Consider the following 14,254-nt stretch of genomic DNA (forward strand, 5'->3'; position numbering starts at 1 on the left):
ATACTAATTTGAATAGACTTCTAATGTGGAACTGAAGAATGAAACAATGCTCATGAAAGCTTTGCTTAAATTGCATAGACTTTTATTGTGGAACTCAAGATTTAAACAACGCCCGTCAAAACTTTGCTTAAATTACATAGACTTCTATTGTGGAACTCAAGAACCAAACAATGCTCATCAAAGATTTGCTTTAATTGCATAGACTTCTATTGTGGAACTCAAGAATAAAATAATGCTCATCAACGCTTTTCAAAAATTTCATGGACTTCGATTATGGATCTCAAGAATAAAATAATGCTCATCTAACATTCGCTAAATTGCGAAGACTACTTCTATTGTGGAACTCTACAATAAAACAATGCTCATCAAAGCTATGCTAAATTGCATAAACTTCTAATGTGGAACTCAAGAATGAATCAATGCTCATCAAAGCTTTGCTTAAGTTGCATACACTTCTATTGTGGATCTCAAGAATTAAAGAATGCTCATTAAAGTGTTGCTAAATTGCAAATATTACTTCTATTGTGGAACTTAAGAATTAAACAATGCTCATCAATGTTTTGATAAATTGCATAGACTTCCAATGTGGAACTCAAGAATGAAACAGTGCTCAACAAACCTTTGCTAAATTGCAATGTCTTCTATTGTGGAACTGAAGAATCAAACAATGCTCATCAAAGCTTTTCTTAAATAACATAGACTACTATTGTGGAACTCAAGAATCAAAAAACGCTCAACAAAGCTTTGCTTACATTGCATAAACCTCTATTGTGGTACTCATGAATTAAACGATGATCATCAAAGCTTTGCTAAATTGGATAAACTTCTAATGTGGAACTCAATAATGAAACAATGGTCATCAAAGCTTTGCAAAAATTGCATAGACTTGTATTGTGGAACTCAAGAATTAAACAATGCTCTTAAAAGTTTTGCCAAATTGCGAAGACTACTTCTATTGTGGATCTCTAGAATTAAACAATGGTCATCAAAGTTGTGCTAAATTGCATTGAGTTCTAATGTGGAACTAAAGAATGAAACATTGCTCATCAAAGATTTGCTTAAATTGCATAGACTTCTATTGTGGAACTCAAGAATTAAACAATGCTCATCAATGCTTTGCTAAATTCCATAGACTTCCAATGTGGAAACCAAGAATGAAACAATGTCATCAATGCTTTGCTAAATTGCATAGACTTTTATTTTGGAACTCAAGAATCAAACAGTGCTCATCAAAGCTTTGCTTAAACTGCATATAGTTCTATTGTGGAACTCAAGAATAAAAGAATGCTCATCAAAGCTTTGCTTTAATTGCATAGACTTCAATTTTGGAACTCAAGAATTAAATGATGCTCATCAAAGCTTTGCTAATTTACAAAAACTTCTAATGTGGAACTCAAGAATAAAACAATGCTCATCAAAGCTTTTCTAATATTGCATGGACTTCGATTGTGGAACTAAAGAATAAAACAATGCTCATCTAACCTTCGCTATATTGCGAAGACTACTTCTATTGTGGGATTCTAGAATTAAACAATGCTCATCAAAGCTATACTAAATTCCATAGACTTCTAATGTGGAAGTCAAGAATAAAATAATGCTCATCAAAGCTTTGCTTAAATTGCATAGACTTTTATTGTGGAACTCAAGATTTAAACAATGCTCATCAAAGCTTTGCTAAATTTCCAAGACTACTTCTATTGTGGAACTCTAGAATTAAACAATGCTCATCAAAGCTTTGCTAAATTGCATAGACTTCTAATGTGGAACTTAACACAATGCTCATCAAAGCTCCACATAAATTGCATACACTTCTATTATGGAACTCAAGAATGAAACAATGCTCAACAAAGCTTTGCCAAATTGCATAGTCTTCAATTGTGGAACTCAACAATCAAACAACGCTCAGCAAAGCTTTGCTTAAATTATATAGACTTCTATTGTGGAACTCAAGAATCAAACAATGCTCATCAAAGATTTGCTTAAATTGCATAGACTTCTATTGTGGAACTCAAGAATAAAACAATGCTCATAAAAGCCTTGCTTATATTGCATAGACTTCTATTGTGGAACTCAAGAAGTAAACGATACTCATCAAAGCTTTGCTAAATTACAAAGATTTCTATTATGGAGCTCAAGAATAAAACAATGCTCATCAAGAATATAAGAATGCTCATCTAACATTCGCTAAATTGCGAATACTACTTCTATTGTGGAACTCTAGAATTAAACATTGCTCATCAAAGCTATGCTAAATTGCATAAACTTTTAATGTGGAACTCAAGAATGAATCAATGCTCATCAAAGCTTTGCTTCAGTTGCATACACTTCTATTGTGGAACTAAAGAATTAAAGAATGCTCATTTAATTTTTGCTAAATTGCAAATATTACTTCTATTGTGGAACTCTAGATTTAAACAATGTCCATCAAAGCTTTGCTAAATTGCATAGACTTCTAATGTGGAACTTAAAACAATGCTCATCAAAGCTCCATATAAATTGCATACACTTCTATTATGGAACTCAAGAATGAAACAATGCTCAACAAAGCTTTGCCAAATTGCATAGTCTTCAATTGTGGAACTCAAGAATCAAACAACGCTCATCAAAGCTTTGCTTAAATTACATAGACTTCTATTGTGGAACTCAAGAACAAAACAATGCTCATCAAAGATTTGCTTTAATTGCATAGACTTCTATTGTGGAACTCAAGAATAAAATAATGCTCATCAACGCTTTTCAAAAATTTCATGGACTTCGATTCTTCTATTGTGGAACTCTACAATTAAACAATGCTCATCAAAGCTATGCTAAATTGCATAAACTTCTAATGTGGAACTCAAGAATGAATCATTGCTCATCAAAGCTTTGCTTAAGTTGCATACACTTCTATTGTGGAACTCAAGAATTAAAGAATGCTCATTAAAGTTTTGCTAAATTGCAAATATTACTTTTATTGTGGAACTTAAGAATTAAAGAATGCTCATCAATGTTTTGATAAATTGCATAGACTTCCAATGTGGAACTCAAGAATGAAACAGTGCTCAACAAACCTTTGCTAAATTGTATTGTCTTCTATTGTGGAACTCAAGAATCAAACAATGCTCATCAAATCTTTTCTTAAATTGCATAGACTACTATTGTGGAACTCAAGAATCAAAAATTGCTCACCAAAGCTTTGCTTACATTGCATAAACCTCTATTGTGGTACTCAAGAATTAAACGATGATCATCAAAGCTTTGCTAAATTGGATAAACTTCTAATGTGGAAATCAATAATGAAACAATGGTCATCAAAGCTTTGCAAAAATTGCATAGACTTCTATTATGGAACTTAATAATTAAACAATGCTCTTAAAAGTTTTGCCAAATTGCGAAGACAACTTCTATTGTGGATCTCTAGAATTAAACAATGCTCATCAAAGTTGTGCTAAATTGCATTGAGTTCTAATGTGGAACTCAAGAATGAAACATTGCTCATCAAAGCTTTGCTTAAATTGCATAGACTTCTATTATGGAACTCAAGAATTAAACAATGCTCATCAATGCTTTGCTAAATTGCATAGACTTCCAATCTGGAAACCAAGAATGAAACAATGTCATCAATGCTTTGCTAAATTGCATAGACTTTTATTTTGAAACTCAAGAATCAAACAATGCTCATCAAAGCTTTGCTTAAACTGCATATAGTTATATTGTGGAACTCAAGAATAAAAGAATGCTCATCAAAGCTTTGCTTTAATTGCATAGACTTCTATTGTGGAACTGAAGAATTAAACGATGCTCATCAAAGCTTTGCTAATTTACAAAAACTTCTAATGTGGAACTCAAGAATAAAACAATGCTCATCAAATCTTTTCTAATATTGCATGCACTTCGATTGTGGAACTAAAGAATAAAACAATGCTCATCTAACCTTCGCTATATTGCGAAGACTACTTCTATTGTGGGATTCTAGAATTAAACAATGCTCATCAAAGCTATACTAAATTCCATAGACTTCTAATGTGGAAGTCAAGAATAAAATAATGCTCATCAAAGCTTTGCTTAATTTGCATAGACATTTAATGTGGAACTCAAGATTTAATCAATGCTCATCAAAGCTTTGCTAAATTTCGAAGACTACTTCTATTGTGGAACTCTAGAATTAAATAATGCTCATCAAAGCTTTGCTAAATTGCATAGACTTCTAATGTGGAACTTAAAACAATGCTCATCAAAGCTCTACATAAATTTTATACACTTCTATTATGGAACTCAAGAATGAAACAATACTCAACAAAGCTTTGCCAAATTGCATAGTCTTCAATAGTGGAACTCAAGAATCAAACAACGCTCATCAAAGCTTTGCTTAAATTACATAGACTTCTATTGTGGAACTCAAGAATCAAACAATGCTCATCAAAGATTTGCTTAAATTGCATAGACTTCTATTGTGGAACTCAAGAATAAAACAATGCTCATCAAAGCCTTGCTTAAATTGCATAGACTTCTATTGTGGAACTCAAGAAGTAAACGATACTCATCAAAGCTTTGTTAAATTACAAAGACTTCTATTATGGAGCTCAAGAATAAAACAATGCTCATCAAAACTTTTGTAAAATTGCATTGACTTCGATTATGGATCTCAAGAATATAAGAATGCTCATCTAACATTCGCTAAATTGCGAAGACTACTTCTATTGTGGAACTCTAGAATTAAACATTTCTCATCAAAGCTATGCTAAATTGCATAAACTTTAAAGTGGAACTCAAGAATGAATCAATGCTCATCAAAGCTTTGCTTAAGTTGCATACACTTCTATTGTGGAACTCAAGAATTAAAGAATGCTCATTTAATTTTTGCTAAATTGCAAATATTACTTCTATTTTGGAAGTTAAGAATTAAACAATGCTCATCAATGTTTTGATAAATTGCATAGACTTCCAATGTGGAACTCAAGAATGAAACACTGCTCAACAAACCTTTGCTTAATTGTATTGTCTTCTATTGTGGAACTCAGGAATCAAACAATGCTCATCAAAGATTTTCTTAAATTGCATAGACTACTACTGTGGAACTCAAGAACCAAACAATGCTCACCAAAGCTTTGCTTACATTGCATAAACCTCTATTGTGGTACTCAAGAATTAAACGATGATCATCAAAGCTTTGCTAAATTGGATAAACTTCTAATGTGGAACTCAATAATGAAACAATGGTCATCAAAGCTTTGAATAAATTGCATAGACTTCTATTGTGAAACTCAAGAATTAAACAATGCTCTTCAAAGTTTTGCCAAATTGCGAAGACTACTTCTAGTGTGCAACTCTAGAATTAAACAATGGTCATCAAAGCTGTGCTAAATTGCATTGAGTTCTAATGTGGAACCCTAGAATGAAACATTGCTCATCAAAGCTTTGCTTAAATTGCATAGACTTCTATTGTGGAACTCAAGAATTAAACAATGCTCATCAATGCTTTGCTAAATTGCATAGACTTCCAATGTGGAAACCAAGAATGAAACAATGCAATCAATGCTTTGCTAAATTGCATAGGCTTTTATTTTGGAACCCAAGAATCAAATAATGCTCATCAAAGCTTTGCTTAAATTGCATATAGTTCTATTGTGGAACTCAAGAATAAAACAATACTCATCAAAGCTTTGCTTTAAATGCATAGACTTCTATTGTGGAACTCAATAATTAAACGATGCTCATCAAAGCTTTGCTAAATTACAAAAACTTCTAATGTGGAACTCAAGAATAAACCAGTGCTCATCAAAGCTTTTCTAAAATTGCATGGACTTCGATTGTGGAACTAAAGAATAAAACAATGCTCATCTAACCTTCGCTATATTGCGAAGACTACTTCTATTGTGGAACTCTAGAATTAAACAATGCTCATCAAAGCTATACTAATTTGAATAGACTTCTAATGTGGAACTCAAGAATGAAACAATGCTCATGAAAGCTTTGCTTAAATTGCATAGACTTTTATTGTGGAACTCAAGATTTAAACAACGCCCGTCAAAACTTTGCTTAAATTACATAGACTTCTATTGTGGAACTCAAGAACCAAACAATGCTCATCAAAGATTTGCTTTAATTGCATAGACTTCTATTGTGGAACTCAAGAATAAAATAATGCTCATCAACGCTTTTCAAAAATTTCATGGACTTCGATTATGGATCTCAAGAATAAAATAATGCTCATCTAACATTCGCTAAATTGCGAAGACTACTTCTATTGTGGAACTCTACAATAAAACAATGCTCATCAAAGCTATGCTAAATTGCATAAACTTCTAATGTGGAACTCAAGAATGAATCAATGCTCATCAAAGCTTTGCTTAAGTTGCATACACTTCTATTGTGGATCTCAAGAATTAAAGAATGCTCATTAAAGTGTTGCTAAATTGCAAATATTACTTCTATTGTGGAACTTAAGAATTAAACAATGCTCATCAATATTTTGATAAATTGCATAGACTTCCAATGTGGAACTCAAGAATGAAACAGTGCTCAACAAACCTTTGCTAAATTGCAATGTCTTCTATTGTGGAACTCAAGAATCAAACAATGCTCATCAAAGCTTTTCTTAAATAACATCGACTACTATTGTGGAACTCAAGAATCAAAAAACGCTCAACAAAGCTTTGCTTACATTGCATAAACCTCTATTGTGCTACTCATGAATTAAACGATGATCATCAAAGCTTTGCTAAATTGGATAAACTTCTAATGTGGAACTCAATAATGAAACAATGGTCATCAAAGCTTTGCAAAAATTGCATAGACTTCTATTGTGGAACTCAAGAATTAAACAATGCTCTTAAAAGTTTTGCCAAATTGCGAAGACTACTTCTATTGTGGATCTCTAGAATTAAACAATGGTCATCAAAGTTGTGCTAAATTGCATTGAGTTCTAATGTGGAACTAAAGAATGAAACATTGCTCATCAAAGATTTGCTTAAATTGCATAGACTTCTATTGTGGAACTCAAGAATTAAACAATGCTCATCAATGCTTTGCTAAATTCCATAGACTTCCAATGTGGAAACCAAGAATGAAACATTGTCATCAATGCTTTGCTAAATTGCATAGACTTTTATTTTGGAACTCAAGAATCAAACAGTGCTCATCAAAGCTTTGCTTAAACTGATTATAGTTCTATTGTGGAACTCAAGAATAAAAGAATGCTCATCAAAGCTTTGCTTTAATTGCATAGACTTCTATTTTGGAACTCAAGAATTAAATGATGCTCATCAAAGCTTTGCTAATTTACAAAAACTTCTAATGTGGAACTCAAGAATAAAACAATGCTCATCAAAGCTTTTCTAATATTGCATGGACTTCGATTGTGGAACTAAAGAATAAAACAATGCTCATCTAACCTTCGCTATATTGCGAAGACTTACTTCTATTGTGGGACTCTAGAATTAAACAATGCTCATCAAAGCTATACTAAATTGCATAGACTTCTAATGTGGAAGTCAAGAATGAAATAATGCTCATCAAAGCTTTGCTTAAATTGCATAGACTTTTATTGTGGAACTCAAGATTTAAACAATGCTCATCAAAGCTTTGCTAAATTTCGAAGACTACTTCTATTGTGGAACTCTTGAATTAAACAATGCTCATCAAAGCTTTGCTAAATTGCATAGACTTCTAATGTGGAACATAAAACAATGCTCATCAAAGCTCCACATAAATTGCATACACTTCTATTATGGAACTCAAGAATGAAACAATGCTCAACAAAGCTTTGCTAAATTGCATAAGCTTTGCTTAAATTATATAGACTTCTATTGTGGAACTCAAGAATCAAACAATGCTCATCAAAGATTTGCTTAAATTGCATAGACTTCTATTGTGGAACTCAAGAATAAAACAATGCTCATAAAAGCCTTGCTTATATTGCATAGACTTCTATTGTGGAACTCAAGAAGTAAACGATACTCATCAAAGCTTTGCTAAATTACAAAGATTTCTATTACGGAGCTCAAGAATAAAACAATGCTCATGAAGAATATAAGAATGCTCATCTAACATTCGCTAAATTGCGAAGACTACTTCTATTGTGGAACTCTAGAATTAAACATTGCTCATCAAAGCTATGCTAAATTGCATAAACTTTTAATGTGGAACTCAAGAATGAATCAATGCTCATCAAAGCTTTGCTTCAGTTGCATACACTTCTATTGTGGAACTCAAGAATTAAAGAATGCTCATTTAATTTTTGCTAAATTGCAAATATTACTTCTATTGTGGAACTTAAGAATTATACAATGCTCATCAATGTTTTGATAAATTGCAAAGACTTCCAATGTGGAACTCAAGAATGAAACGGTGCTCAACAAACCTTTGCTAAATTATTGTCTTCTATTGTGGAACTCAAGAATCAAACAATGCTCATCAAAGATTTTCTTAAATTGCATAGACTACTACTGTGAAACTCAAGAACCAAACAATGCTCACCAAAGCTTTGCTTACATTGCATAAACCTTTATTGTGGTACTCAAGAATTAAACGATGATCATCAAAGCTTTGCTAAATTGGATAAACTTGTAATGTGGAACTCAATAATGAAACAATGGTCATCAAAGCTTTGCATAAATTGCATAGACTTCTATTGTGGAACTCAAGAATTAAACAATGCTCTTAAAAGTTTTGCCAAATTGCGAAGACTACTTCTATTGTGCAACTCTAGAATTAAACAATGGTCATCAAAGCTGTACTAAATTGCATTGAGTTCTAATGTGTAACCCTAGAATGAAACATTGATCATCAAAGCTTTGCTTAAATTGCATAGACTTCTATTGTGGAACTCAAGAATTAAACAATGTTCATCAATGCTTTGCTAAATAGCATAGACTTCCAATGTGGAAACCAAGAATGAAACAATGCAATCAATGCTTTGCTAAATTGCATAGACTTTTATTTTGGAACCCAAGAATCAAATAATGCTCATCAAAGCTTTGCTTAAATTGCATATAGTTCTATTGTGGAACTCAAGAATAAAACAATGCTCATCAAAGCTTTGCTTTAAATGCATAGACTTCTATTGTGGAACTCAAGAATTAAACGATGCTCATCAAAGCTGTGCTAATTTACAAAAACTTCTAATGTGGAACTCATGAATAAAACAATGCTCATCAAAGCTTTTCTAATATTGCATGGACTTCGATTATGGAACTAAAGAATAAAACAATGCTCATCTAACCTTCGCTATATTGCGAAGACTACTTCTATTGTGGGACTCTAGAATTAAACAATGCTCATCAAAGCTATACTAAATTGCATAGACTTCTAATGTGGAAGTCAAGAATGAAAAAATGCTCATCAAAGCTTTGCTTAAATTGCATAGACTTTTATTGTGGAACTCAAGATTTAAACAATGCTCATCAAAGCTTTGCTAAATTTCCAAGACTACTTCTATTGTGGAACTCTAGAATTAAACAATGCTCATCAAAGCTTTGCTAAATTGCATAGACTTCTAATGTGGAACTTAAAACAATGCTCATCAAATCTCCACATAAATTGCTTACACTTCTATTATGGAACTCAAGAATGAAACAATGCTCAACAAAGCTTTCCCAAATTGCATAGTCTTCAATTGAGGAACTCAAGAATCAAACAACGCTCATCAAAGCTTTGCTTAAATTACATAGACTTCTATTGTGGAACTCAAGAATCAGAAAATGCTCATCAAAGATTTGCTTAAATTGCATAGACTTCTATTGTGGAACTCAAGAATAAAACAATGTTCCTCAAAGCTTTGCTTAAATTGCATAGACTTCTATTGTCTACTCAAGAATTAAACGATGCTCATCAAAGTTTTGTTAAATTACAAAGACTTCTATTGTAGAACTCAAGAATAAAACAATGCTAAACAAAGCTTTTCTAAAATTGCATGGACTTCGATTATGGATCTTAAAAATAAAAGAATGCTCATCTAACATTCGCTAAATTGCGAAGACTACTTCTATTGTGGAACTCTATAATTAAACAATACTCATCAAAGCTATGCTAAATTGCATAAACTTCTAATGTGGAACTCAAGAATGAATCAATGCTCATCAAAGCTTTGGTTAAGTTGCATACACTTCTATTGTGGAACTCAAGAATTAAAGAATGCTCATTAAAGTTTTGCTAAATTGCAAATATTACTTTTATTGTGGAACTTAACAATTAAACAATGATAATCAATGTTTTGATAAATTGCATAGACATCCAATGTGGAACTCAAGAATGAAATAGTGCTCAACAAACCTTTGCTATATTGCATTGTCTTCTATTGTGGAACTCACGAATTAAACGATGATCATCAAAGCTTTGCTAAATTGGATAAAGTTCTAATGTGGAACTCAATAATGAAACAATGGTCATCAAAGCTTTGCATAAATTGCATAGACTTCTATTGTGGAACTCAAGAATTAAACAATGCTCTTAAAAGTTTTGCCAAATTATGAAGACTACTTCTATTGTGGAACTCTAGAAATAAACAATGCTCATCAAAGCTGTGCTAAATTGCATTTAGTTCTAATGTGGAACTCATGAATGAAACATTGCTCATCAAAGCTTTGCTTAAATTGCATAGACTTCTTTTGTGGAACTCAAGAATTAAACAGTGCACATCAACGCTTTGCTAAATTGCATAGACTTCCAATGTGGAAACAAAGAATGAAACAATGTCATCAATGCTTTGCTATATTGCATACACTTTTCTTTTGGATCTCAAGAATCAAACAATGCTCATCAAAGCTTTGCTTAAATTGCATATAGTTCTATTTTGGAGCTCAAGAATAAACCAATGCTCATCAAAGCTTTGCTTTAATTGCATAGACTTCTATTGTGGAACTCAAGAATTAAACAATGCTCATCAAAGCTTTGCTAAATTACAAAAACTTCTAATGTGGAGCTCAAGAATAAAACCATGCTCATCAATGCTTTTCTAATATTGCATGGACTTCGATTGTGGAACTAAAGAATAAAACAATGCTCATCTAACCTTCGCTATATTGCGAAGACTACTTCTATTGTGGAACTCTAGTATTAAACAATGCTCATCAAAGCTATACTCATCAAAGCTTTGCTTAAATTGCATAGACTTCTAATTTGGAACTTAAAATAATTCTCATCAAAGCTCCACATAAATTGCAGACACTTCTATTATGGAACTCAAGAATGAAACAATGCTCCACAAAGCTTTGCCAAATTGCATATTCTTTAATTGTGGAACTCAAGAATTAAACAACGCTCATCAAAGCTTTGCTTAAATTACATAGACTTCTATTGTGGAAGTCAAGAATCAAACAATGCTCATCAAAGATTTGCTTAAATTGCATAGACTTCTATTGTGGAACTCAAGAATAAAACAATGTTCATCAAAGCTTTGCTTAAATTGTATAGACTTCTATTGTGGAACTCAAGAATTAAACGATGCTCTTCAAAGCTTTACTAAATTACAAAGACTTCTATTGTGGAACTCAAGAATAAAACAATGCTGATCAAAGCTTTTCTAAAATTGCATGGACTTCGATTATGGATCTCAAGAATAAAAGAATGCTCATCTAACATTCGCTAAATTGCGAAGACTACTTCTATTGTGGAACTCTAGAATTAAACAATGCTCATCAAAGCTATGTTAAATTGTATAAACTTCTAATGTGGAACTCAAGAATGAATCAATGCTCATCAAAGCTTTGATTAAGTTGCATACACTTCTATTGTGGAACTCAAGAATTATAGAATGCTCATTAAAGTTTTGCTAAATAGCAAATATTACTTCTATTGTCGAACTTAAGAATTAAACTATGCTCATCAATGTTTTGATAAATTGGATAGACTTCCAAGGTGGAACTCAAGAATGAAACAGTGCTCAACAAACCATTGCTAAATTGCATTGTCTTCTATTGTGGAACTCAAGAATCAATCAATGCTCATCAAAGCTTTGCTTAAATTGCATAGACTACTATTGTGGAACTCAAGAATCAAACAATGCTCACCAAAGCTTTGCTTACATTGCATAAACCTCTATTGTGGTACTCAAGAATTAAACGATGATCATCAAAGCTTTGCTAAATTGGATAAACTTCTAATGTGGAACTCAATAATGAAACAATGGTCATCAAAGCTTTACATAAATTGCATAGACTTCTATTGTGGAACTCAAGAATTAAACAATGCTTTTAAAAGTTTTGCCAAATTGCGAAGACTACTTCTATTGTGAAACTCTAGAATTAAACAATGGTCATCAAAGTTGTCCTAAATTGCATTGAGTTCTAATGTGGAACCCTAGAATGAAACATTGCTCATCAAAGCTTTGCTTAAATTGCATAGACTTCTATTGTGGAACTCAAGAATTAGACAATGCTCATCAATGCTTTGCTAAATTGCATAGACTTCCATTGTGGAAACCAAGAATGAAACAATGCAATCAATGCTTTGCTAAATTGCATAGACTTTTATTTTGGAACCCAAGAATCAAATAATGCTCATCAAAGCTTTGCTTAAATTGCATATAGTTTTATTATGGAACTCAAGAATAAAACAATGCTCATCAAAGCTTTGCTTTAAATGCATAGACTTCTATTGTGGAACTCACGAATTAAACGATGCTCATCAAAGCTTTGCTAATTTACAAAAACTTCTAATGTGGAACTCAAGAATAAAACAATGCTTGTTAGACCTCATATTGTTGCTTGTGTGGGAAATGGGAGGAACACCTCTTTATGGCATGATTGGTGGCATCCTTTAGGTATTTTAAGCACTATTATTCCAAGAAGAGAATGGTTTAGCAATGGATTTAATGACTTTTCTTTGGTAAGTGATGTGCTTGATTATGATACTTATTGTTGGCCTGTAAATTGGGTTGATAAATTTTCAGGTCTAAAGGATGCTCCTATGTTTTGTATTGATCCTAATATGAGAGATGGTGCTGGTTGGAGAGATAAGGAGGGTAAGTGCAAGCAATTTTCGTGTAATCAAGTGTGGAGAGATATTAATAATTTTGGGAATAAGGTGCCATGGAAGGAAATTGTGTGGTATGGTAAAGGCATTCCTAGAAATTCTTTCATTTTATGGATGGCTATCTTGAATAGATTGAAAACTCAGGATCGTGTTAGAGTTTGGGAAACTTCAGGAATCCTCCTCTGTCCTTTTTGTAATCTTATCCCTGATTCACATGATCATCTTTTCTTTAATTGCGAATTCTCACAAAGTATTTGGAGACATTTTTGTGATAAGATGAGAATTAATTTGGTGATGGGTAGCTGGAATGAGCTGATTCTGAAATGCTGCAAACTGTGGTACAAGGATGCTGGTGAGAACTTAATTAATAAATGTATTCTTGCGAGTTGTGTTGCACATATATGGAAGGAAAGGAATGCAAGGATTTTTAATAAGAAGAAATTAACAGCTGAAGGAGTAATAGCTTCTATTGAGAATGAAATCAGATTAAAGCTGTTGGGTTTAAGGAAGAATAATAATTTGATTAATGAAAGAATCTATAAGGATTGGGGCATTTATGGAAAGGACAAACATAAGAGATGAAGTACTGGATCAGAATTGGGAAGTCGATGGTTGATGTGTTTTTTAATTGGGGTTGGCAGTGGAGAAATTATTTTGAGTTTGTTCTTAGTATTGGTTTTAGATGGGGGCAATTTTGGAATAAGGGGTTTTACAAAGGAATTGACGGAAATTGTCAATGGTTGGGGAGTTCTCTCTCTAATCATTTGACTTGTACCAATGGGATTTTTAATTTGGATATGATCCTTTGTGTGATTATTCAAATTGAAAATCCTAGACATGTGATTGATGCCATGTCAAGGCTGAAACTTATTCTGAATTTCTGGAGTCTCGGTATTGGTTTTTGGTTTGTAGATAATTGTATTCTTTGCAGGAATCTTTTGCAGTGGAAGAAGATGGACATTAGTGAAAAGAAGGATGAGAGTTTCATGCAGAAAATCAAGAGGAGGATGAAGAATTGGAAAAAGGACAGCAGAAGTGATGTTGGTCAGCTCTTGGAGATTAATTGGGATTGCATTGTTAATTTGTTTAACAGTTTTAATTACGTTTGGTTTTTATTTGTGATTTGTTGGTTGAGGTTTTTGGTCTTTGTTGGATTTTCCTTAAAGTTTAGTCTTTGGACTGAGGGTTTTTTTAAGGGCCTTACCCCTTGCTATTTTTTTTATGGTTCTCGGAGTTTTTGGAGGTGCAAGGGGGTGAAGTTACCTTTTTTCCCTCATTCAATAAGTCCTAGGGCTAACTTTAA

At 32.5% G+C, this 14,254-nt stretch overlaps 1 protein-coding gene across 1 annotated transcript; it reads left to right on the top strand.

Annotated features, from left to right (window-relative positions):
• The first annotated feature begins 12,657 nt into the window (after positions 1–12,657).
• Positions 12,658–13,533, top strand: LOC128127971 (uncharacterized). The gene has a single exon (XM_052766722.1). It carries the CDS (start codon positions 12,658–12,660, stop codon positions 13,531–13,533), a length of 876 nt encoding a protein of 291 aa, XP_052622682.1.
• Positions 13,534–14,254: the final 721 nt, after the last annotated feature.

Source organism: Lactuca sativa, chromosome 8 (assembly GCF_002870075.4).
Source record: "Lactuca sativa cultivar Salinas chromosome 8, Lsat_Salinas_v11, whole genome shotgun sequence".
Taxonomy (NCBI): Eukaryota; Viridiplantae; Streptophyta; class Magnoliopsida; order Asterales; family Asteraceae; genus Lactuca; species Lactuca sativa.

Bases quoted from the DNA above. Each gene is read 5' to 3' on its own strand.
- LOC128127971 (XM_052766722.1), top strand. From the start codon at position 12,658: ATGCTTGTTAGACCTCATATTGTTGCTTGTGTGGGAAATGGGAGGAAC.